The sequence below is a fragment of the Mirounga angustirostris genome, unplaced genomic scaffold (genome assembly GCF_029215605.1).
Source record: "Mirounga angustirostris isolate CCGP_5_RB_7025 unplaced genomic scaffold, mMirAng1.0.hap1 SCAF_17, whole genome shotgun sequence".
Classification (NCBI taxonomy): domain Eukaryota; kingdom Metazoa; phylum Chordata; class Mammalia; order Carnivora; family Phocidae; genus Mirounga; species Mirounga angustirostris.
Genome location: NW_026991725.1, coordinates 32,528,518 through 32,552,669, shown reverse-complemented (window position 1 = coordinate 32,552,669; position 24,152 = coordinate 32,528,518). Strand labels below are relative to the sequence as shown.

Here is a 24,152-nt window from a genome sequence, read left to right as displayed (position 1 = left end):
TCCGTCTGTGACCTGCCCATTCCTTCCACTGTGCCCTTGTCAAGAGCATAGAGGAGAGGGGCAGCCCAGGGCCGAGCACAGTACAGGCCAGACCGTGGGGCTCAGCGCTGACAGGCGTGGCCCCACACACTCCGACCGGAGCATGTGGCAGAAAGGAAAATTACTTTTTTTGTGGAAAGGGAGAGAAATCCCGTTTTGTGGAACTTGGTTGGGGTGCAAGAGAGGAGACTCTGACTTGCGACTAGATCAACCTTGAGAGGCGGAGCTGTTTCTGAGAACAGTTACAGGTAGACAGAATGGCATCTGTCCTAAAAGACACATTCACATACAAGGAATGCTAGTTTTCTGTGGTATATGAGTGAGTAATATGGCACCAGGAACAAAACAATCACTGGTACACTTTTCTAAGAACCTATAACTCCAGCATCTGTTCTTGGTAATATATTATTAAATGTTCCATTTTAAGAAGTTTGTTCTTTGGATGCCAATGTTGCCTCTCGAAGTGAAAGTCAGCCAGTAATAGTTACAGTTAGAGAGAAATGGAGGAGCAGATAACATGAGGGCCAGGCTCAGGTGAGCAAGGCTTTGGGTTCTTTTACCCCTTCTAAGTGGCAGGTACCCCGTTAAGCCTACTTTAATTGTAATAAAACAGTGAGCTGCCGAGTGAAATTACTAGATCTACGGGGCCACAGTTGGACTGTTCCTGAGGCCGTGGCATCTATCAAACAGAACACTAGGGAAGGCTGATGGACCTCTAGTCTAGCTGTCCCTGGTGACACGCACTAAGGCGTGCTCACCTCCCGTGGCGCCGCTGTCAGTCTGGCCCAGGTGGCCCCGGCCATCTTTGTTCATCTTCGAGCATCGGGTGCCTGAGGGCGGGGATTCGTCTCAGCGTCGTTAGTCCTGATGTCTCACACTGAGAGCTCGAGGAACATTTTGGGTAGAGCAGGCTGTAACTTTTGCTACAGTCTCCCCTCCGAGCGGTGGTGATGGTAGCTGATGCTGCCCTCAGCTGAAGAGTGGAAAACCACCATCTGAGCTCCTCGCAGGTCCTGGCACGAAAACTGACTGAAGTTGTCGTCAGTTTGTTCCCCCATGTTGCCAGGTGACGGGCTGGTTTTATAGGGACCTGTTGTAATCAGCTGCCACTCTTCACCACTGGACGTCCTCGTCCTTGTCACATGAGGACCCCTTGTGTGGGAGGGATCTGTTATGGACTGAATGCTTGTGTCTCCCCTGTCCCCCCACCCCCAAATTCAAATGTTGAAGCCCTAACCTACAATATGATGATATTTGGGGAAGTGGCTAAGCTTAGATGAGTTCATGAGGGAGGGGTCGTCATGATGGGATTAGTGCCCTTAGGAGCAGAGACCAGCGAGCTAGCTTGCTCTGTCTGCCATGTGAGGACAACACAGTGAGCAGGCGACCTTCTGCAAGCCAGGAAGAGAGCTCGCAGGAGGAACTAAACTGGCCAGCACCTCAATCTTGGACTTCCAGCCTCCAGAGCTGTGAGAAAAAATGTCTGTTGTTGAAGTGGCCCCCGTCTGTGGTATTTTGTTATAGCAGCCCAAGCAGACCAACCCAAGACCCTCTGTTTCCATGGCCTTTCTGGAGAACCTCTAAGAGTACTGACGGCCTTACTCCTATTTAAGGGCTTAAAAAATTGTCCTGCTCAACTTCTGGTTTTTGTCCCTGAGCACTACCAAGAGCAGATGGTTGTAGAAAGCATTTTAAATGAAATGCCTCACAAAAGAGTCTTAACATTTGTCAGGAGCACAAAAGAAAAAGCTCTGCAACCACATTCATCTAGACGAGTAGCATTCAGCTTAGTTAGAGTTAAGACACCCCTCGTGGAACAGTGTGTGTCCCCATCCTTACATTGTTGATGCATTTGTCCCCACAACGGGAAGACAGGCTCCCGAGGAACTGTGAATTTCATCTTTCAGTCACACAAGGCAGGAGCCTCCTGACTCACCCGTTATATAACATAACCGCTCGGTCTCAGCTCCAGGTTGTGTGTGCTCGAGGGTTTTCAGGGTGCTCTTGGGCTCACTGAATCATTGTCACAGGGGCAAGTTTTTCTTTGCACCTGATGTTAAAATAGTCTCCTTACCCTCATCTAAATGCAAGCATGTCATAGTAAAGTAATTTGTTGGAATGGTTGCAGTCTGTATCTGTTTTTAAAAGTTCTCAAGCCTTTCTTGACCCCTTCATATTCTCCCTGAGAGCCAGGGCTGAACAAGGCCATGGGGGTGGGCCTGTTGGGGTATGAACAATGATATAAAAAAACAGACCCCACTGCTCATTCAGAGTCTTGGTCGGAGGTGCATGTTTCGTGCCCTCCCCAGGCCAGACAGGGCTCTCTGCCTGCCCGGTGCCCCCTTGGCCCGGCGACCTCCTCTGGTCTGGTCCCCATCTGCCATGGCAACCGCAGGAAGCGCGACGGGAGCAGAGAGTCCCAGAAGTAAGGAAGTGGGCTGGTGACAGCAGAGAGAGGGAAGAGCCCTGGCTGGGAGGGACCCAGCCCTCCCCTGACGAGGCATTGCGGTCCCCCTTGTGCATATGAGGAGGCTGGTGAACAGAGGTCTAGAAACTTCAGTGGAGCTCAAGCCCTGGTCTGAGTGACAGCGCTCCACATGCATCTTCCCTCTGCCTGCCTCCCCTGAGCTCCTGGCAGAGGGAGCACTGGCCCACACGTCCCTGGGTGGGATGTCCCAGTTCCTGGGTGTAAGCCAGCTGTTTACTAAGCTATAGCCACATCCCCTCATTTAAAAAACAGACAAAACCTTCTACTTTATAGGAAGTAAAATTCTGATGCCTTTTTTAGAACAATCCTCAAAGGCAGTATATACTATTAATATTTATTAGAAACCTGACCAGGATTTTCAAAAGAAGTTATTTCTGAATACATACAGGAGCCAGGTAGTTGGAGCCTGTCGATTCTCTAGTTTAAAAAAAGGTGGAGATGGGGCGCCTGGGTGGCTCAGTCGTTAGGTGTCTGCCTTCGGCTCAGGTCATGATCTCGGGGTCTTGGGATCAAGCCCCACATCGGGCTCCCTGCTCCGCGGGAAGCCTGCTTCTCCTTCTCCCACTCCCTCTGCTTGTGTTCCCTCTCTCGCTGTGTCTCTCTCTGTCAAATAAATGAATAAAATCTTAAAAAAAAAAAAAGGTGGAGATATTCTACAGCAATAAATATCTTCTTTATTGATGTTCTATATTGAGTTTAAAGCCTATTCATATCTAGCCTTTGCCCTATTCCCTTTCCACTAGAAGTGATTAATGACTGTCTTCATTAAAGCAGATGTCCCCTTTGTTTCCAGTAACAGTACCTTTGAAGAGCAAGCTAATTGATGATTTTTAACTGCTTAATATAAGCAAGAAATAAAGCAGTTTTGTGAGTTGCTACAAACAAGATAGGCACAGTTGACCTGCACATCACTTAATGTCATTCGTGGAAAACAGTTACCTTCAATATGATAAAAAGAATTTGTTGAAAACAAAATGGGAACCGTTCTGCCTTTAGTGAAGAATTACACCATTAGTACTTCTTGAGGTTAAGCAAAGCTTTTATCTGAAATGGTGGCCAAATAGGGGCTAGGTTATTTACGGTAATTGCTTGAAAATGCTGCTGTGTTTCAACGATGCTTTTAGATGAGTTTCCTGCTTCCTTTTAGATGTTGTCATGCATCTTATGAGGATCTATGCAGTTGATTAGCATTTAAACACCCACTTGAAGGATCCCATTTTGATTGCAAGTCCATGAAGTGTTATGGAACCCCGGGTCTGAAAACTCGCAGCATAGCATGTTCTACCCCCAAATCCCAGAGTCCTGGTGTGGAAGGTCGGGCGATGATCCCTGATGGCATTTTAGACTTCTGGTCAGTGGCCGCTTCTGTTGGTGGCCCATCCCAGTGAAATTCCACAAAGCTGAAAGCCTCTAACGTATGATCTCACTGACACTGGCGTCTTTTCTAAGGAACGGGGTTTTAAACTAAGGTACCAAGCGGTTACCCCACTTTATCTGGATAATTCTGGGGCTTGAACATTAATTCTTTCGTCCATTACTAAACAATTTCCAGAAAGAAAAGGTTGCTAAAAATGTTTGTCCCGCTCCTTATCATACCGAGCTCAGTCTGAAGCATTTCCACTCCCCCACCAACATGAGATCATTTGAAGGCAGTGGTTCTCACGTGCATCTTTAAAGAATAGGCCAGCATTCAGTGAGGTCTCTGCACCTCTCTGCTGCCTCATAACTGTCTGGGAATCAGCAGACTTTGTCCTGGCTTTGCCCTGGGTCAAGCCATCTTCCTGTTGGGAGTGTATTTTCTTACTAAATGTGAGAATGAACCCAGAGAACAGGACCCCTCCAGCGCTGACAGGTGCACTGAGCTCACCGTTTTAATGGATATTCACATGTTGGCAAGTTGACAAACGCCTGAACCATTTCCAGGGGCTTGTCTTTTCACGACCTCCTCTTGCATGCATTGGTAGTACAGGTGATATAAATCTACAGACTTTCAATGTGATAAATACAAATTTTAATACTGTCATCTATAGTCATGTTCTTCTGGGAGGAAAAAAAAAACTTCTGTTTTTTTCACCATTTCTCCAGGACTCTGGATTGATTTGGAAATGTCCTACAATGGGTCCTTTCTGATGACTCTCGAGACCAAAATGAATTTGACCAAACTAGGTAAAGAGCCTCTTGTTGAAGCCCTGAAGGTTGGAGAAATTGGCAAAGAAGGGTAAGGGGCCATATGAATTTACTAATCCAACCCTGGGGAACCAAGCTCTCCCTCTAGTCTTTGAGAAGCAGCTTCGATGTGTAGTGAGCTTCCATGCATGTGCTTCTGGACCACAGAGGATTTCAGGAAATGATTCCCTACTCTCAGCCCCCAAAGACTGTGAGTGCCCACCTCTGCTCAGCACCTTGTGGCCTCAGTGCTCCCAGTGGGGCGCACACAGCATCACTTACCCAGAAAGCATCACTGACTCGGACTGGTAGGGCAGGCTCATCTGCACAGTAAAATGCTCTGTGTAGAGAATCATCATCCAGAAACTTCCTCCTCCAGCTTGCAGCCCCAAACAGCATTGTGTGGGCAAGGCTAAGGTCCCTAGGGGGTCCGCCTGCTTTAATCACAGAGTCTGAATTATTTCTAATAAGACAATTGATTTTATAGCCAAGAGGGTGCTCCTAAGGCGTTTTGAGATGAATCTTCCCTAAATAATACAGTATTGATTTGCTTAGTAGTAAATTCCTCTCTTTGTAGAAGATATTGCATCTTCTGCCCAGAGTTTGTCTGATTTAGTAAATATTGCGCATTTGTGAGATAATGAAGGTTAATTTTTTTCCCCCTTAGATGCCTAGAATGGGTAAGCTGGAACTTTACATTCCCATACACCTTAAAAAAGACTGCTTCTGACCACAAATTTAAATTATATTATTGTTTTGACCAAACTAAAAATTCTGAGTAGAGTCTATTTCTCACATCTTTATCCCTTTGGCATGGAATTAACAGTACGTTGACAGAAAAACCCCACAAGGAGCCACCTTCTCAGGGTCTAAATATAAGACACGCAGACTCTTAGCTTTTTGCTTAGTTATGATGCCGACCTAATGCTTATATTCATACATGCGGTCATAGCAAACGGGGGCGGTTGTACATTTGAGAATGTGCTTTTACTTAGATTATTCTGATTTAATGAAATAATTGGAAAATTTCCCCGCCTGTATGAAATCTAACCTGTATCTGTGCTATTTTCCTTTCGTTTTTCTGCTATTTGTTAAAATGTGTTTGGATTCGGCAATCTGTGGATTGTATTTTCTGGTGAGTGGTGTTTATCAACTCTCCATGTAGCATTTCATACCCTGTAGGTGCTGAGTCTTGTTTGGTCCCATGTGATGCCACTAGGAAGCTTGTCCTTTCATCATGTTCCTGGACATAAAGGCTCAGTGTGTAGACCTAAGAGGATTGAGGTCAGAGTATTTAAGAGGCTTTCTCGGGAGGGAAAGTCTTGCCAACTTCCCTGATCTGAGTTGCTGGGGTTTTGGTCTAGTTCTCTATTCAGACTCCGTTTCCTGTGTCTGGACGCCCCCACCCCACTGCCAGGTCTGTAAGACAAAGCACGCGTCCGCTGCCCAGCCTGTAAGACAAAGCACGGTGGGCAGAAGCAGCCTTGAAAATGAGGTCTAAATACCCAGGAGAAGGACAGAGCAAACTTCAGGCAGAAGGACTCCATTCTGGAAACAGCCCTGTGCCAGCACCGAGCTGCTGGGACTCCATTGGAAAGGGGCGTCTTGGGTGGCAGGTGGGGCCCCGACACAGCCAGGTCCCTGAGAGCCTGGTCCTGTAGGCGTTCCACGTCACCCTTACTCGCGTGGCTCTCGGCACCATTTCAAGTTCGTGAACCCCGGCCCGTCAGAGGATGGACATGTTTCTGAGAAAGCAGTGCTTCTCCAGACTGCATGAAAAAAAATCCTCTGCTTTGGGAATATGATGGTATTATTTTGTCATATACTTCTGAAGTACCGTTTTTTCCCTAGGAGAGTCTGGTATAAAATGTTTTACTTCTTCCTGTGAGGGTGTTACCTTATATGTTGATGAGTAATTGGCTGTCATTTAATTTTAAAAGCAAGGGAAAAAAGCCGTTCCAAAAGTACTTCGTTTGGGAGAAAAAGGCCTGGAAAAATGGACCGTTAACTTTTTTTTTTTTTAACATGAAGGACCCCTTTGGGAATCGGAGAGCTCTGGGTCCTTCTCCCTGGATATGCCTGCACGTGTACCGCTTTGGCTCAGTTTCTGGGAGTACTGAGAGCCTCTGAAAGCCCATCCATAGCTAAGAACCTAATCCCAGAAGTGATTCTAGAACACACTTATTCGCTCCCTCAGTGATGAGCATATAGGAATACCCTGAGTCTAAATGCCAGGGAGAGAGCAACCCGCAACGTTTTCCTTAATGGTGAATCTCTCCAAAGAGGAGGCTGTGGCAGGGCCTCTGCTTTGTCCACGGCTTTTTTTCAGTCCCCCTTAAAGTGTGCAAATGATTGGGCCCTGGGGGAGCCTCTAGAAGATGCTGCTCACCCTGTGGGAAGCCCCACTTGTAGAGAGTTTGTTCTGTCCTCACGATATTACCCTGAGGGTGATAGACACGGCAATCTGTGTTGCTTTAGTCTAGTGAAGTCCCTTCTCTTTGAAATGTGTGTATACTTTTTATCTGTAGACATTTTTCCTTTAATCTTTATTTCCCAAATAGCTGCCCTGTTACATGTTGTAGTTAACATCACTTTGGGGCGATAAGGTGCTCAGAGTGGAATTCGGGTAGAGAGCTGAGCAGTCGTAACTTTAGGAATTGACCTGGAGAGGACCAGAGTGAGGCAGCAAGGGAAATGTTCTACACGCCGTCTGCTCTCTGAAGGAACCGTGGCTTTGGAGGAGGGCATTTCCTGTAGGACACGTGGCCTATTCATGCTCCACCACTGCAGCCTGGGTCCAGTGTGCCAGTCCCCCCAGGGGGGCCCCTGCGACCTCCGTACTGGGTCACGGGTCCACAGTATACCCCAAACCACCACCACCCTGAAGCTCCTGAGTCGGGGAGCCGAGTGGCTGCAGCCCACACTGTGGCCCGGGCAGCCTCTGTGGGTGTATGCACACGTGTGTCTGTGGTGCCGATTTCACTCAGAGAAAATGCATACGTTCTCGTGTGTGGCCACCTCCCTGGGCTGTTCATCTAGTTACGCATCCTTCACGTAAAGCATTTTGTGGAGCTGCCTTTTAGAACTGCCTCCAGAGTCTGTGACATTATTTTAACTATGCATCAGCAAGTCATCCTGCTTTGTAAGATGGATTGGATCTTGGAGAAGGTGCTGGAAGTTGTTCAGAGGCAATGGAGATTATGAGACCAAGAAATAAAGTGGTTGGTCCAAGATAGAGCACCAGTGATAAAATAATTCACTTTTTCTTATGTGTCTGACTCCGAAGCACATGTCCAAAAAGATTTTTAGCAGGGACAGCAAAACTAGAATTAGCCCTTTAAGGTGGCTCTTTGAAAGGATATCATCCTCATCTGGATTTTAAGATGCGTTTTTAAAAAGTAGGCTTATTACGTCCTAGCACACCTTATATAAGTAAGAATGTGCAGTGTAGCTTTCAAGTTCATGCTGACATCATGAGATCATTAAATGCACGTTCAGTTATAAAGCTGAGTATCAGCCAAACATTGAGTGACACACTTAATTAGCTAAGTATTGGGTGCCATGTAGAGGTACCATTTGCTCAAAATCAGAATTTCATGTCACCTGTCTACTTTAACTGATATGGCATTGTCTAAATTATTAACTTCAAGCCACAAAATTTATTCTGTTATCTGTCCTTCGGAGGATTAATTCGGGAACCTGAGAGCTCTCTGCAGTGCTCAGCCTTTGGCATCTTTTGCTTCAGGTCTGGAGGCTACCAGATGACAAATACCAGTGGGGACGGGATGGTGGCTCAGCAGGTTTCACTGCAGCCCCATCTCGAGGCAGCTTGCTGTGCTGCGTGGATGGGGAGCAGACTCCCTGTGCGGTGAGGACACAGACTCCTCGTCTGAGGGCGCCTGGTCTGAGAGCCAGGGAGCCCAGGCACCGTACTGATGGACAGGGACAATAGATGTCTCAGATGGCTGTGTTAGCTTTGGGGATTTGCCTCCCTGACTCCTCATCTCAAGCCCCAATTTGGGCTTTCTTGGGAATAATATTTTGCTAGCACATTTTACATAAAAGAAGATCTCTGTGAGGGCTGCCTAACCATGGAAAAGTTCTGAAATGGCTTTGTGACCAAGGAGCATCCATAAGCATTCCTGGACTAGCCAGGACTCTAATGGAAGGAGGAAGAGTCAGTTAGGTACTGTCCCCATGGCCAGGGACAAGAGGCTTTTGTATCTGCAGGGGGAGTTTCCCTTTAACTGTATGCTCAAGCCTGTTGGCTGAAACGGCTGGCTCTCATGTTTCAGAGCTGGGGTGGAGGAGGATCCCCGTGTCCTGCCAGGGAGGACACTTGCAAGGTCTGCTTACAATCGGGCTCCTGTTTCAGGGGTGGAGATTTCAGCCCCACCCTTCTAGGGCTGGGGCCTCTGCTGGGCCTTCAAGTCTGCACTCGTGTGTGTACTCTGCCCTTGGGTGCCCTTAGCCCCCATGGGCTAAGAGATGGCTACCCCTGTGAGCATCAGAGGAAGACCCCAAAAGGTATTGCACCTGTAGGGACAGGACCTAAGTCCCACTGCCTTTCCCTGTCCTGGTAGTTTTGTCCTTATCAGAAACACAAGGCCTCACCTCTGCTTTGTGACCATTTGGTTGCTTAGTAGTGTTCAGAGACTACTCTGTCCCTTGGTCGCTTCATCCCAATGAAGTCTCTGAGCCTCAGAAATGGACGCTGCCTTTCTGCTTCTCTGAAGCAAAGCCACCATCCAGGGAGGGAACTGCCTTTTGTGGGGCCAAAGCTCAGCCAAGAGCCCCGCCCCACCCCACCCCGGGCTGGAGAGGGGCACTTGCCACTGCTGGTGATCTAGTAACCCCCCTGACTCTGGAAACTGAGTATCCAACCTGGAAGGATTAATGAGGAACTTTGCTCATTGATGAGGCTTTGTAATTTATTATTTTTTAAAGATTTTATTTATTTATTTGACAGAGAGAGACACAGCGAGAGAGGGAACACAAGCAGGGGGAGTGGGAGAGGGAGAAGCAGGCTTCCCGCCGAGCAGGAAGCCCGATGTGGGACTCGATCCCAGGACCCTGGGATCATGACATGAGTCGAAGGCAGATGCTTAGTGACTGAGCCACCCAGGCGCCCCATATTTATTTTTAAAATGGTTTTTAAATTTGTATTTCTCCAGGAAACTTCCTGGGTTCTCCCGTCAGTTGCTTCCCAGAGTCCCTTGAGATTTGTCACTTGTGATCGTTGGCTTTTTCTCTGGCCTTCCGGAGCTAAGGCAGTATGGGATAGGATACGTAGTTTCACTAGGAAGGAGTCTTGAGTCAAAATGAACCTGGAGGTGACTAAGGAAGCATCATAGTTGTTGAGCTCAGCCAGAGTCAGGGCCTTGCCTGAACATCCCTGTCATGGGTGAGAGGAGGTTATGTCACCAACATAAGCTGTCACCTCACCCCTGTAACCATCGTTCTTCCCATTCACCCTCCCACTTGGCTAAGTAGCTGCCATGTTGATGAGATCACTGCATTTGGTGTGGACGGCATCACACCCCCACCACCTGTCCTGATGCATGCACAAAATGGAACTCTTGAGGCCCCAGGGGCCTTGGCACTGAAGAGTGTCCCGGGCAGCCTGGCCAATCCGAGGACTCTTGGATTGGGCCCCTTCTTTCCTGGGCGGGGTGGGCAGAGTGAGGACATGTTAGTGGTGGTGCTGGTGGAGCATGTGTGTTCTCTTTCTAAGCAGAGCCTGAGGGCAGGCTACGGTGGTGACTCTGCCCTCATCAGTTGCAGGCCCAGGGCATACTGTCTGGCGGACAGCGATGAGGAGTCCTCCAGTGCTGGCTCCTCTGAGGAGGACGATGCTCCAGAGCCCAGCGCCGGAGACAAACCACCTCTCCCGGGGGCCGAAGGGTAAGTGGATCCGGTTTCCAGAGGCTCCAGGGGTCAGGGTACCAAGTTGGGGGTGAGCTTCCCCCCCCACCCCCTACCCCCCCCCCCCCCGTTCCTGATAATCTTTCTTCCTCCTTCACATTGAGTGAATGGTTTTTGCATTAAGAACCCAAAGTGGCTTAAACTTCCAGGCCCCAGAGCAAAAAAGACCCGCATAGCTTTCCTTAGCTAACAAGGTCCCCCATCAGAATGGCTTTCTCAGGCCACTGAAGAAAAGTATTATTTTCTAAAAATTTTATTTAAATTCAAGTTAGTTAGCATATATTGTAGTATTAGTTTCAGGGGTAGAATTTAGTGATTCATCACTTGCATGTAAGAAAATTCTGAATAGAGAACTGAGGGGCGCACTTGTGGCACAGCGTGCGCAACACCTCCCCCTGCTGTCGGCGGAGGGCACTGCGCCCCCTCGGTCTGGTCGCCCTTCTGTTGAGCTCCGGGCATTTCTTTGGTGTGTTTTGAAGATGTGGGTCACTTAGCTTATTAAAGTGAGTTGAAGAGACGAAGATTATAAAGAAACCAGAGATTCAGAAGCACTGGTAAGAAAATATCAGCCTATTCACTTTTGAAATCCGACAGAAGGTGGAGAGAATCCAGACATTTGAGGAGTTGATACTAAAGTTTGTGGGTGTTATTTAAAATCTACCCTCTTGACCTTCTTAGGAATGACTGCTTTTCCCTACACACATACACATACTATTCCTGACACTCTGAAACTCTGGAGGATTTTAAAAAGCAAATATCCTCTCTTCCTAGGGCAGTCTTATGGTAGATAGGACCTGATAGAAAAGCTTGCTTTCTTGGCCTGCTAGCCTGCCAGCTTGAGTAGCAGTTTTCTTTAGAAAGAAGCTCTAAGCGCTTTGAAAAGTAGTTGCCACTTAAAGTTGATATGACATCACCTAAAAGGCAGTCCGTTAACGACTGTATTTTATGTCCCTGTCGATGCAGCATGATTTCTTATTTGATGTGTAGAGATGGGGAGGTTCCTCTAGGAGGACACAGGATTTATAAGCAGTAGTTGAGGTGTATTAAGGAGGACAGGTGAGATGCCTTCTCTGCACTGTGAGAACTTTGTCTCTCCACTGGTCAAGACCTGGGCTCTGTCTGATCTCTACACCTTCTCTAAAGTAGTAGTTTCTCAGTTGGAGGTGATTTTGCCCCCCCTCCCCCAGTGGACACTGAGCAATGTCTGGAGACATTTTTTATTATCGTGACTGGGGAAGCATGCTATTGACGTCTAGACGGTTGAGGCCAGGGATGCTGCTAAACCACCTACAGGAGTACAGAGGGCAGCCCCGACCCCAAAGAATTAGCCCGTCCAAAATGTCGGTGGTGCTTCGGTTGAGAAACTCCAGTCTAAAGTAAGGTGAACGCCGAGCCACAGAGTTTTTGTGTGTGGAGGAGCAAAGTTTATACTAACACCTGCGTCCCTCATTTAAAGGTATGTTGGAGGTCATCGAACAAGTAAGATTATGAGGTTTGTCGATAAAATTACCAAGTCAAAATACTTCCAAAAAGCAACAGAGACAGAGTTCATTAAAAAGAAGATTGAAGAAGTCTCCAATACACCCCTGCTGCTGACCGTAGAAGTACAAGAATGCCGAGGAACCCTGGCGGTCAACATTCCACCCCCTCCGACTGACCGAATATGGTGCGTATAACCTCTCGCGGGACCATCCGTATCCCAGCCTGCCTACCCCCGCCATTATGGAGAAGTACCTTCTCCTGGGCAGAAGCACTGTCAAATGTTCTTCAGGGAACCTTCATGTCCGTTGCAAATCCAGTTCTGCTTTTTTTCTGTGAATGGTTAATTCACATTGAAAGCTTCATCTTCACATGTATCTCTTCTTGGTCTTCCTCCCCTTCAAAGCCAGCTCTTTCCCCCAGTTAGAAGAGCCACCCTCTGTAGAGCTCTTACTCTCTGCCTGGCCTGGGGTGTAGCTGCTTCATCTGGTCAGTCCTCACAGCATCCTGCGGAGATAGGTACCACTGTTACCCCACTTTACGGAGGGGGATCATGCATCCGGCAGAGCCCGAGGTACTTAGGGAAGACTCCCCGGGTTAGACCTAAATGTTAAGGAGGCAGAGCCCATGTACTTGGTAATTGTGGTAGAAGGTCTACCCAAGGAGTTGTCATTGAATGAACCAGTGGTTCTCAACCCTATCTGCATATCACAGTCACCTGGGGACTTGTTAAAAACAAAGATGTAGGGGCGCCTGGGTGGCTCAGTTGGTTAAGCGACTGCCTTCGGCTCAGGTCATGATCCTGGAGTCCCGGGATCGAGTCCCGCATCGGGCTCCCTGCTCGGCAGGGAGTCTGCTTCTCCCTCTGACCCTCCTCCCTCTCATGCTCTCTGTCTCTCATTCTCTCTGTCTCAAATAAATAAATAAAATTTAAAAAAAAAAAAAAACTTAAAAAAAAAAAAACAAAGATGTACCCAGCCCCCAGGATCCAGGACCTGAGAACCACTGGAATAACCTATTATTCATGGGTCCAGCAGAGGAAAATCACTATCTGTGAACTGCAGTTTAAAATTGTCATTCCAGGGTGCCTGGGTGGCTCAGATGGTTGAGCGTCTGCCTTCGGCTCAGGTCATGATCCCAGGGTCCTGGGATCGAGTCCCGCATCGGGCTTCCTGCTCCTTGGGAGCCTGCTTCTCCCTCTGTTTCTCTCTGTCTCTCATGAATAAATAAATAAAATCTTTAAAAAAATAAATAAAAATAAAAAAATAAAATAAAATTGTCATTCTAGATCGTTTAAAGTGTATACAAGTGTATACAGTGATTGCAGAAAACTTCATTGTACCAGAAACTACATTGGCATGAAAAAAGATAGCTCTATTCTATCCCAGAGTGAAACTATCATGCTGGTGCATACCCCTGGCACTTAGAAGGGCTTATGAGAATGATCAGAAGACAGTTTTTGAATTGAATAACCATTTGATGGTGATACCAGTGTTTCCCAGTAAAAACTTTAAAATACCTTTTTAGATTTTATTTTTAGAGAGTAATATTTTCATTGTAAAAGAAAAAAAGGGAACAAATGAAAAAAAGTGGAGGGGGAAAAAAGCCTCTAATCTTACCGCCCACAAATAACCACCATTAATATCTTACTGTACAGTCTTCCAAACCTAACAAGAAAAAAATTTTTAGTAGTAAGATTAATGATTCATTTCCTCACTTTCATGCTTTAAGATGCATCAGTTACAGGTGACACAAGGCTTCTGGGGGAGTATACCCAGGGCATTTGTTACGAATCCATGAAGTTAAGTATAGCTCTTGAGAGTGTTTAGAAATGCTTATAGCAATTTGACATTTTCGTTGTAATTTTTAAAACACCGATCCATGACAAATGGAAGTTTTTAGGTAATTTGATAGCACATGGTCTCTTGTCTAGATCCTTTACCAACGGTTTTGAATGCCAGTCTGCTCCACTGGGAAGCCTTAATCAGCATGCTGTGCGGGATGGAATGAAAAAGCAGGTTCTAGAACGTTCTCTGTTTACATATACATATTAGGAGTGTGGGGAAAATTGACCCTGCTTCTCTCAGTAGTCCTGTCTTGGGGGTAAGATTCAGAGAGAGGCAGTATCTTTCACATTCTGCTTTGTACACATGTATTTTGGGGGGTTTGTAATGTACATATGCTACCTTTATTAAAATAGCAACAAGAAAGATCCCTGCCATTTCAGGAAAAACAAAAAACCAGAAAACAACACCCAGGTCAGACTTTGCCAGTGGTGCTTTCTACATTTCCCAGCTTGTCAGAACTGTTCTCAGATCATCACAGCCCTACACATAGTCCAGGGACGTAGGAGCTCACAATTCTTGTTTGCTGCCTTGAATCATTTTTAGAGGGGATTTTCAGAGTAAGAACATTTACGTAGGGATGAAGCCCTGAGTAGATGAACAGTGTTTGCTGTTGGTACTTGTCTGCTTCCTCTCTTTGCATCTAAATGTAGTTGTTTACTACTTGTCTTCTTCAAAAAGGTATGGTTTCCGGAAGCCACCATATGTAGAGCTGAAAGCTCGGCCAAAACTTGGAGAGAGAGAAGTGACTTTAGTTCATGTGACAGACTGGATAGAGAAGAAACTGGAACAAGAGTTTCAGGTAAATGTGTGGTGTCACCTGGTGTGCGTTTCACCTGAGTCTCAAAGCTCAGGGCAGAACAGAGGCTCTGAAGTGCATCTGGGTCAGGATCCTCTTTTGAGAATCTAAAAGCTATGGGCCCTCATTCCAGGAAAGTACCCATCATGATCAAACAGGCCTAACGCTTTAGGTACAGTTTGAGAAACCCTGAACCTTATCCACAGAACCCTGTAAAGTAAGTAGTTCAGAGGAAGCCCCAAAGGTGCGTTCACTAGGCCAGAGCTCCTTCTCCAAGCCTGTCCTTCTGCTTTCTGCCCCCAAAGCTAATAGCAGTGTAGCCGAGGCCCCGGGATGAACCATCAGATATTCGAGGCACAGAGGTCTTCCAAGGTGTTATGGATTGGCAAACAATTTACTTCGTAAATGAGTTTCACCTTTTGAAGGAGACCTCCTATTTTTGCAGTGGTATATTTTGAGCTCTTGTCTTTAAAATTTTATATTTGTATTTAAAAGCTATGGATTAACATTAACTGAAAACCAGTTGCTGGAAAGCTTAGTAATAGCACCAAGTGAAAAAGTACTTTGAACCCAGTGAGGGGAAAGACAACCTTTAGTTTTTTCCTTTTCCCTAGATCCTACAATAGGCATTAGAGTGGGTCATCTCTTTCAGGGATATTGGGGTACAAGGAGCACAAAGAAAGGACGAGGGGGCAGAGGTTGGCATCTGGTTTTGTTTTGTTTTTTTAAGATGTATTTATTTTAGAGAGTGTAGGGAGGGGCAGAGGGAGAGGGAGAGAATCTCAAGCAGACTCCCTCCAGAGTGTGAAGCCCATCGCAAAGACCTCGGCTCAGTCTCACAATCCCGAGATCATGACCGGACTCGAAATCAAGAGTTGGACACTCAGTTGACTGAGCCACCCAGGCACCCTGGCACCTGGTATTTTTGAGGCAAGTTGGGAAGTTGATGGGTAATTGCTACAACCTCCCATAGCCACCTTTTTTTGCTTTTGTGTATGCTTTTGTAAGAGGGCATTACTGGAGACTGAATGCATTGCCAAAATTCACGTGCGTAAAATTAGTTTATAAACAGGATAGGCAAAGCACCATTACTATCAATCACCGATTATTTGTGCGTTCATTATAGTAGGACTTCTTTCATACATAGCTTTGTCTGGTTCTGGGTGAAAAAAATTAGCTTACATTTTGTTGCTAAGATTTAACTGGATAAATTCACTTGGAATTTGTGTTCTGGACATAGCAATTTGGAAATACTATGAGCCCGTGAAGCCAGTTCTCTTTAAGTAATGGTATTGAATATTTATGAATTCATGAGTAGTTTTATCATATGTACATGAAATCAAAGGCTGCTTCCACCCCAGAGCTGACTTACCGGGTTCTTCTGTTCATGTGCTGATGTGATTCAACTCTTTTTTAAGTGTGGCATAGGAACTAGTTTAGAATATGCACAAAAAGTTGTTTCATATGTACTTTTAAAACTTCTCCAGGGGCGCCTGGGTGGCTCAGTCGGTTAAACCGCTGCCTTCGGTTCAGGTCATGATCCCAGGGTCCTGGGATCAAGCCCCGCATCGGGCTCCCTGTTCAGCGGGAAGCCTGCTTCTCCCTCTCCCTCTGCCTGCCTCTCTGCCTACTTGTGCTCTCTCTCTGTCAAATAAATAAATAATCTTTAAAAAAACAAAAAACTTCTCCAAAGCCTAAAATGATCAGAACAGAGTAGGGGGACAGCCTGAGAAAGGAACATTCTTCCACATGGCTATTTCTTTCTACAGAAAGTTTTTGTCATGCCAAACATGGATGATGTCTATATCCCCATAATGCACTCAGCCATGGACCCTCGCTCCGCTTCCTGCCTCCTCAAAGACCCACTTGTGGAGGCTGCTGATCAGCTGTGATGGGTGAAGATCTGACCTTCCCAGTATTATGAGACCTAGCGAAAGGTGTGGGGTTCTTGGCTGCCTTCTGTGCTGTAGCATTGGCCTCTCCTCGTGCCACAGCTTCTGCCCTCCGCCTGCTGGTGCCCATTCCACCGCGAGGTGTCATTCCACGCGTCCAGGAACTGGTCTCTGGGTTGCCGGCTGCAAAGCTTTGACTCGGCAAAGGAGACTGTAGAAGAATCACCACAGTGGATCCAGAGGCTACAGATGACTCACACCATGGCTTTTTTGAGTCTACCAGTTTTTGTGGCAGCAAAAGAACACAGTAAGAGTAAAGCTGTACAACTGGAAAGCTTTCCCCTTGCCTTGACTCCTCCAAAGCTTTTCCTCAGGCAGCCAGTGCACAATGGAACATTTTCTCACTTCTACAGTTTGTGGGGGATGCAGCCCTCCACACTGCCAGAAAATGTCAGTTCAGGAACATGTGGAGGGTGGGGAGTGGAATTTTGTGAACCATTTCATTGATGATAAAGAGATACACATAGCAACTTTTCATATTGTGCATTTTGGAAGCAAGTAGCCATAGAACACACATACACACACACACATTTGATCAGCTGGGGTGGGGACAGTGGGATTTGTGAACATTAGGCAAAGCCATGAGATCAAACCATCCCAAGCCTTCTATCAATGAGATACAATCACCTGATTTCTAACTAATCCCAAACGTTTTCCTGAGACATGAGCATGTGTGAAAATGTCCAATACTGCACATGAGTGGATTGGGGTGTGGGCAGAAAGCCAGAGCCACAGCTTTCTATCCAGCACCTCCAACGTGCTCTGTGCTTCATATAGGCATCTTAAATGCTTTGTTCATCTAACTGGTTTAGGATATTTTGAGGTTGTGGGCAGTTCCCTCTTCTGACAGCCAAAACGGAGAACTCTCTTACCACCTTTCAGAGTCGAGACCAAGTTTGCTCAACATTAAACACTACATTATCTAAAAATCCATGTGACCTTTAATGTTGCCAACCTTATTTTGTGCATTTGTGTCAGAATCTTTAGTTTACAAGTTTGGGGGCTCTCGTTGTATAATTTGCTTTGAGAAGTACTCTTAAAACAATTTTTTTGTTTAAAGCTGCATTCAACATCAAAACTACCGTGGGTAACTTTTGATAACTTACATCTGTGGACAAAGCTAATAGTGGTTTTTTAAACAGCACCTTGCCTGAACATGACTTTAAAGAAATTAATATATTGAAAAAATATTATTTGAACCCTTGATTACTTTAAATGCACCATTAAACATTGACTTAAATTATTTGATCATTCCAGTTGGTGTACTGTTCTAATTTCTCAGTGTGTAGGCCGATTTGCCTGTCAGTCCGCATGTCTTGTTCACTGGTCTATAATTTTTGTGCAATAACTAAAGGCAAAGGACTAGACGCACTACTGTGTAAAGAGATTACACGACTACCCTGTTGCACTTAATCAAATAGTATGTGGGGATTTGCAGTCGCTTGCGTTGTTTCACAAAATAAATATCTCATTGTCAAATACTAGATAAGCATCCAAGTTATTTCTACTCAATCCTTTTTGGATAATAGGGAGAATAAACCGTGCGTAGAGGTCACTTGGGCACTCAGCTGCCAAAGCAGCTTACATTTCCTGGGTGATCACCAGATGGGCTTTCTAATACTGCAGAGTGGTCCTCACCTCAGCGGATTTTAAAACACCCGAGGGACAGTCTGGTTTCTGTGCTGGATCTTACACCCTCAGTAGCCTCGTTAATCCTGTGAACCTGGAGCGCCCTGCAGTTACTACACACCAAAGCAGTTCAAACACTGCCCTCATGCATCCTGGCCTTTCAACAGTGCTGCCTTGTACTCAGAACTGATACACCTTTCACCTAAACCCAGGTGAGATGGCTCCTCACCAATCATCTGGACCGGGAAGGAGTGTGCATTTACTTAGGTGCCTGATGTGACCAGAAATGCATAAAATTTAATTCACCTTTACAACGACCTTCTTCAGGCTAACTGGGCTAATTTGTCCAAAGCCTTTATCCCCATGCTCAGCAAAGTATACAAATAAAAACTGGCCCTAAATGGTAGTTTTTCTAAATGGGTCGCTGCCATACTTTAGCCAGGCGAGTTTTTAAATTCATGCAGCTTCAAGACTGAAACCAGTTCCGGGGCCCTTAAACTGCTCACACTTAGCTGCCGCCCCCCCTTCAGAGGCCATCCACGCCGCGGTTAACCTGCAGGTCTCGAGATCACGGACGACAGGACTTACAGGAGAGGTACAGAAACGTGCGGGGCACTGAGTAGCAGGGCCTACGGGATCCCCGACGTCTCTCCAGGGCGCTTCAACCTCGGCTAAAAGGGCGGAGGCTGGAGTCGTCGCATTCCCCCCTCCCCGGAAAACCTCCCGCCCCCCGCAGCCGGGTGCCGCCGTGTCGCTCGCGGTTAAAAGGGCCGCCGGCGGGAGAACCAGGCGGCCCCAGTTATGCGCAAGCGCGTACTCTGGCGCTGCAGCCTGACCCCCGGCGCCACGCGCAGGCGCAGCGGGGGCTCAAAAGCAGCGCGTCGCGACAAGGAACACCAACAGCAACACCAGCGCTGGGATCAAATCCTTTTATTGAAGGGCTTCGGGGAATGGTCCAAGAGGAGGAGGACAGGGAGATGCGACGTCCTCGGCCCGGCCGGAACCTGCAAGAATGAGAGCGGGGGGTTAGCGGCTGTGCGCCCGCAAGCCCGTTCCCTGCCCGCCGCAACCCCGGAGGCCCCGCTCAGATTGTAGTTCGCATCACCCGCATCAGCAGTCTAACACGTGCTTTTTTGGGAGTGTCATCACTGCAGGCCCCCCGCGACCCACCCGGCTCCCGGGCCGACCCGCCGGAGCCCGGTACAGACACATCTCACCTTCTCAACGTCACAGTCCCCGAAAGACCGGGCCCCTTCCTCCGGCTTCTACTTAAGGAGCTGACAGGAGGCAGTTGGGCGGGCCTTACCGGCGGTAACCAATAGCAAGGGACACTTCCGGTCACGTGCCCGTAAAGTAGCCCAAAGAGCGGCCGTGCTCGCTGAGTCCTCCAGAGTATAGAGTGGTCACGTGCCGACCATAGAGATGGGCGTCAAGGGAAGATGTGAGTCTGGATTTCTTTCCGAGTCTAGGTTGCTGCCTTGTAATTAGCGCGTCTCTGTACAGTACACCAAAGGGCAGTTTACAAACAGGACGCAACTGAGTCACTTTGAAATGATCCGTGCCAGGAGGTAGGCTAGGAGCTGAGCATATAAAGGTGACAGTCTAACCTTGTTCCTGAATTGAAAGTAACCTGTTCGGGCAAAAAGAGCCTGTCTTTGAAAGTAGAGGATATGCAAAAAAAAAAAAAAAAAAGAAAGAAAGTAGAGGATGTGCAACCAGATCCTGACTTTGTGACGAATTCGTTGTATGACCCTCAATTTGAGAAAAATAGGAATATCCAAAAAAGTTGTGAAGATTAAATGAAATCATGTCGGTTGCCTGGCACATTCTGAGTGGTAAACAAATAATTGTTTTGTTGGTTTTTTTAAAGATTTTATTTATTTATTAGACAGAGAGAGACAGTGAGAGAGGGAACACAAGCCGGCGAAGTGGGAGAGGGAGAAGCAGGCCTCCCGCTGAGCAGGGAGCCCGATGCGGGGCTCGATCCCAGGACCCTGGGATCATGACCTGAGCCGAAGGCGCTTAACGACTGAACCCCCCAGGCGCCCAACAAATAATTATTTTAAAGGACTGCTGTGAGGTGGAAAACTTAGGTGAGTGCAGAGCTTTAATAAATGCTAAAATAGAGCTATGAACAACCTACTGTGGAAGCCCCAAGGAGAGAATGCCTAACTTTGGGAAAGTTAAAAGTACTTCTAAGTACTGAACTCTTAGAGTAAGCCAGACACACTCTTCACTACAGTTGACCCTTGAACAAGGAAGGGGGTGAGGGAGGTGTTGGGGCACCCACCACCCAGCGGTGGAAAATTCCTGACTCAATTATGACTCCCCCAGAGCTTAACTATTAGTAGCCTACTGTTGACCAGAAGGCTTATGGATACATAAGCAGTCAATGAACTCATATTTTTGTGTTATATGTATTATATGCTATATTCTTATAATAAAGTAAGCTAGAAAGAAAATCATAAAGGAGGGGCATCTGGGTGACTCAGCAGGTTAAGCATCTGACTCTTGATTTCACCTCAGGTCATGATCTCGGGGTTGTGAGATCTGCCTCCCATGGGGCTCTTGCTGGGCGTGGATCCTGCTTGAGATTCTCTCTTTTCCCTCTGCCCCTCCCCCTGATCCTGCACACTCTCTCCCTCTTAAAAAAAAAAAAAAAAGCATACGTTTGCAGTGCTGTATGGTATTTGTTGAAAAAAAAAAAGGTGGACCCATGCAGTTCAAACCCATGTTGTTCAAGGGTGAATTGTAATGGAGAATAATATGGCACTGCCCTGTGAGAGCTTGATTTACCAGGGGAGAGAACAGCAACCAGTCATAATATCTGGTTTTCTTTATTTCCTTAATGTTCTCTTTGGGAAATCTTTTCCTTTTTTCCTCCTAATTTAATAAGGAAAATGTAGTAAGAAAAGCATTTCAACCTGACCTTGTAGTTAAATTGTACTCTGATTTTCATTATTTTCGACACAGTCTTTAGTTAAATTTAAAAATTCCTCTATGACCCAAAGTAATGATTATTTTGTCAAATGTCTTGTGACGTCTATGCAGTTATTTTTATTGCTGTTTAAATTTTTATTATTTTCTACATTTATTACATTGTGGTACAGTTTCTACATTAGGAAATGAATACAAGTTTTCTTTGTGGCCTAGAACATCTATTTTTACAAATGTTCCACAGATTCTCAGGGCACCTGGATGGCTCAGTCCGTTAAGCATATGACTCTTGGTTTCACCTCAGGTCATGATTGTGAGATCCAGCCCCAACTGGGTTCTGTGCTCAGCTCTCTGTGCTCAGCTGGGAGACAGCTTGAGATTCTCTCTCTCCCTTTCCCTCCCCATCTGCCTCTCCCTCCCCGTGTTTCCTCTATTACTCTCTCTCTCACACACACACACACGCACACTCCGTCTCTCAAATAAATAAGTAAAATCTTAAATAAATAAATGTTCCATGGATTCTTGCAACGACAGTGTTTTCACTATCATGTACATTGACATGAAATATTTATTATTTCAACCTTAATTGTGTTGTAATCATATTTTCCAAATGTCTAATTTATACTTGATTGGGAGTATATGTACTGTCACTGACTGTGACGTGTTAAGATTATGCTTCAAGTATGAAATGCTGGGGAGGATGCAAAGCAGCAAGAACTTTGCTCCATTACTATTTGGGAATGCAAAATAGTATATACATTTTGGAAAAGAATTTGGACAGTTTCTTACAAAGTTAACTTACCCAAGAGAAATGAAATTTTATGTTCACACAAAATCCTGTACCAAATGTTTATAACATTATTCATAATGCTTCCAAAGTGGAACTACCTAAAAGCCCTTCAATGGGTGGATCTTAAGCAACTGTGGTACATTCATACAATTGAATGATACTCGGCAATAAAATAGAATGAACTATTGATACATGCAACACTTGCAAGAATCTCAGAGGCATTATGCTGAGTGAAAGAAACCAGACTCAAAAGATGGTATGATTCCATTTATATGATATTCTAGAAAAGAGAAAACTATAAGAACCAAAAACAGATGAAAGATTTTCCAGGAATTGGAGGTGCAGGAGCATTTGACTACAAAGGTGCAGCATGAGTGCATTTTTGAGGGTGATCGAACTGTTCTGTATCTTGATCGTGATGGTTACATGACTTTATGTTAATTTGTCGAAATTCATAGAACTATACCCCCACATGGTTTCATATTACTGTAGGACATTTAAAAATAAAAAATTAGGGTGCCTGGGGGGCTCAGTTGGTTAAGCGACTGCCTTCGGCTCAGGTCATGATCCTGGAGTCCCGGGATCGAGTCCCGCGTCGGGCTCCCTGCTCGGCGGGAAGTCTGCTTCTCCCTCTGACCCTCCCCGCTCTCATGTGCTCTCTGTCTCTCTCATTCTCTCTGTCTCAGATAAATAAATAAAATCTTTAAAAAAAAAAATTAAAAAATTATGCTTTAGTCGTTTTCCTTGATTATTTCTATTGTTATTTGCTTGGTATATTTTGAGGCTATGCTCTTTATCTCATTACACTTTGCGGCTGATAATATTCCATCATGGATTACATGTATCTATGTATAAAATAACACTCATGTTTTTTGCCTTGAGTTCTAATTTGTCTTACATTAACATTGCTACTTGTGTCTTTTTTTGTTTGTTTGTGTTTGCTGGTATAACTTTGCCCATCCCTTTATTTTTAACCTTTCTATGTTACTTTGTTTTTAGTGTGTCCTTTGTATGAGGCACATGGTCGGCTTATCGTGTTTAGCCCAATGTGACAATACTTGCCTTTTCAAATTTTTAGTATGAAATGTCTCTGCATACAAAAGAGTACATATAAAGTATATGTGTGGTTTGGAGATTATAATAAATTGAACATTCATATGCTCACCACTTTTAGAAAAATGACATCGATAATTTTAAAGCTCACTTTCTGCCCCTTCTGATTCCATCTCCTTCCCACACTCTCAGAGGAAACCACCATCCTGAGTTTAGAGTTTGTCTTGTTTCACTTTTTTTTTTTTAAAGTTTTGCTTCATACATTTATATGTTATTTAGTTTTGCGTGATTTTGAGCTTTATAGAAATAGAATATATGTATCTTCTATGACTTACTCTTTTTATTGCATAATATTGGTGACATTCACGTTGTATGTTTGCAGCTAGTAATTGTACTAAGGCAACCAGATTCACTTCTGTGTAGCATCCCAGTACACAGTTACATCACTCATTACACATCTGTCCTCTTTTTGTTGGATGTTTACAGTACCTACCGTTTTCATTATTGCAAACAAAGCCGCTCCGAATATTCTTGTGTGTGTGCAAAAAAGTTCCTTTGGGGTATGTAGATTGAAGCACAATTGCTGGGTCATAGGGTAGGCACATTTCCAACTTTCTAGATAATAGCAAATAACTTTTCAAAAGTGGATACTGTACTTTGCACTCCCACATTGGCCTCCACCTTCACCAATTCTTGATATTGTCAGACTCTTCATACGTGAGTATAAAATGGTATCTCAGTGTAGTTAAAGTTTTAAAGCATTTATTTTTATACAACCATTGACCAATCAGCTGACAATCAGGTTTTCTCTTCTGCAGTTGCTCTTTTAAAATCCAACTTTATAAAAAAAAAGAAAAATTCAACTTTACACACAATAAAAGGCACCCATATTAGGTGTCCATTTCCCTGGTTTTTGTTTGTTTTTACAAATAGGTACATTTGGGGGCGCCTGGGTGGCTCAGTTGGTTAAGAGGCTGCTTTTGGCTCCGGTCATGATCCCAGGGTCCTGCTCGGCGGGGAGCCTGCTTCTCCTGCCTGCCGCTCCCTCTGC

At 45.6% G+C, this 24,152-nt stretch overlaps 1 protein-coding gene, 1 long non-coding RNA gene and 2 other non-coding genes across 6 annotated transcripts in view; 1 reads left to right on the top strand and 3 right to left on the bottom strand.

Annotated features, from left to right (window-relative positions):
- Positions 1–18,171, top strand: part of TEX2 (testis expressed 2) — a 98,689-nt gene extending 80,518 nt beyond the window's left edge. For 2 of the 3 annotated variants that reach the window (XM_045888647.3, XM_045888648.3), the window contains 5 exons: positions 4,613–4,745; positions 10,472–10,597; positions 12,075–12,284; positions 14,623–14,743; positions 16,510–18,171. In XM_045888647.3, the coding sequence (XP_045744603.1) occupies positions 4,613–4,745; positions 10,472–10,597; positions 12,075–12,284; positions 14,623–14,743; positions 16,510–16,632 (713 nt within the window). In that variant the 3' untranslated portion in view covers positions 16,633–18,171. Of the gene's footprint in view, positions 1–4,612; positions 4,746–10,430; positions 10,598–12,074; positions 12,285–14,622; positions 14,744–16,509 lie in introns of those variants that run through there. The other variant, XM_064583003.1, reaches the window with a different exon arrangement.
- An 896-nt stretch (positions 18,172–19,067) lies between these two features.
- On the bottom strand, positions 19,068–19,201 carry LOC123854829 (small nucleolar RNA SNORA76). Its single transcript, XR_006793386.1, has one exon. It is a non-coding gene; the product is annotated as a small nucleolar RNA SNORA76 (small nucleolar RNA).
- On the bottom strand, positions 19,112–19,622 carry LOC123853872 (uncharacterized). Its single transcript, XR_006793222.3, has 2 exons — positions 19,539–19,622; positions 19,112–19,325 (listed from the first exon to the last, which is right to left on the bottom strand). It is a non-coding gene; the product is annotated as an uncharacterized LOC123853872 (long non-coding RNA).
- Positions 19,404–19,473, bottom strand: LOC123854812 (small nucleolar RNA SNORD104). Its single transcript, XR_006793370.1, has one exon. It is a non-coding gene; the product is annotated as a small nucleolar RNA SNORD104 (small nucleolar RNA).
- Positions 19,623–24,152: the final 4,530 nt, after the last annotated feature.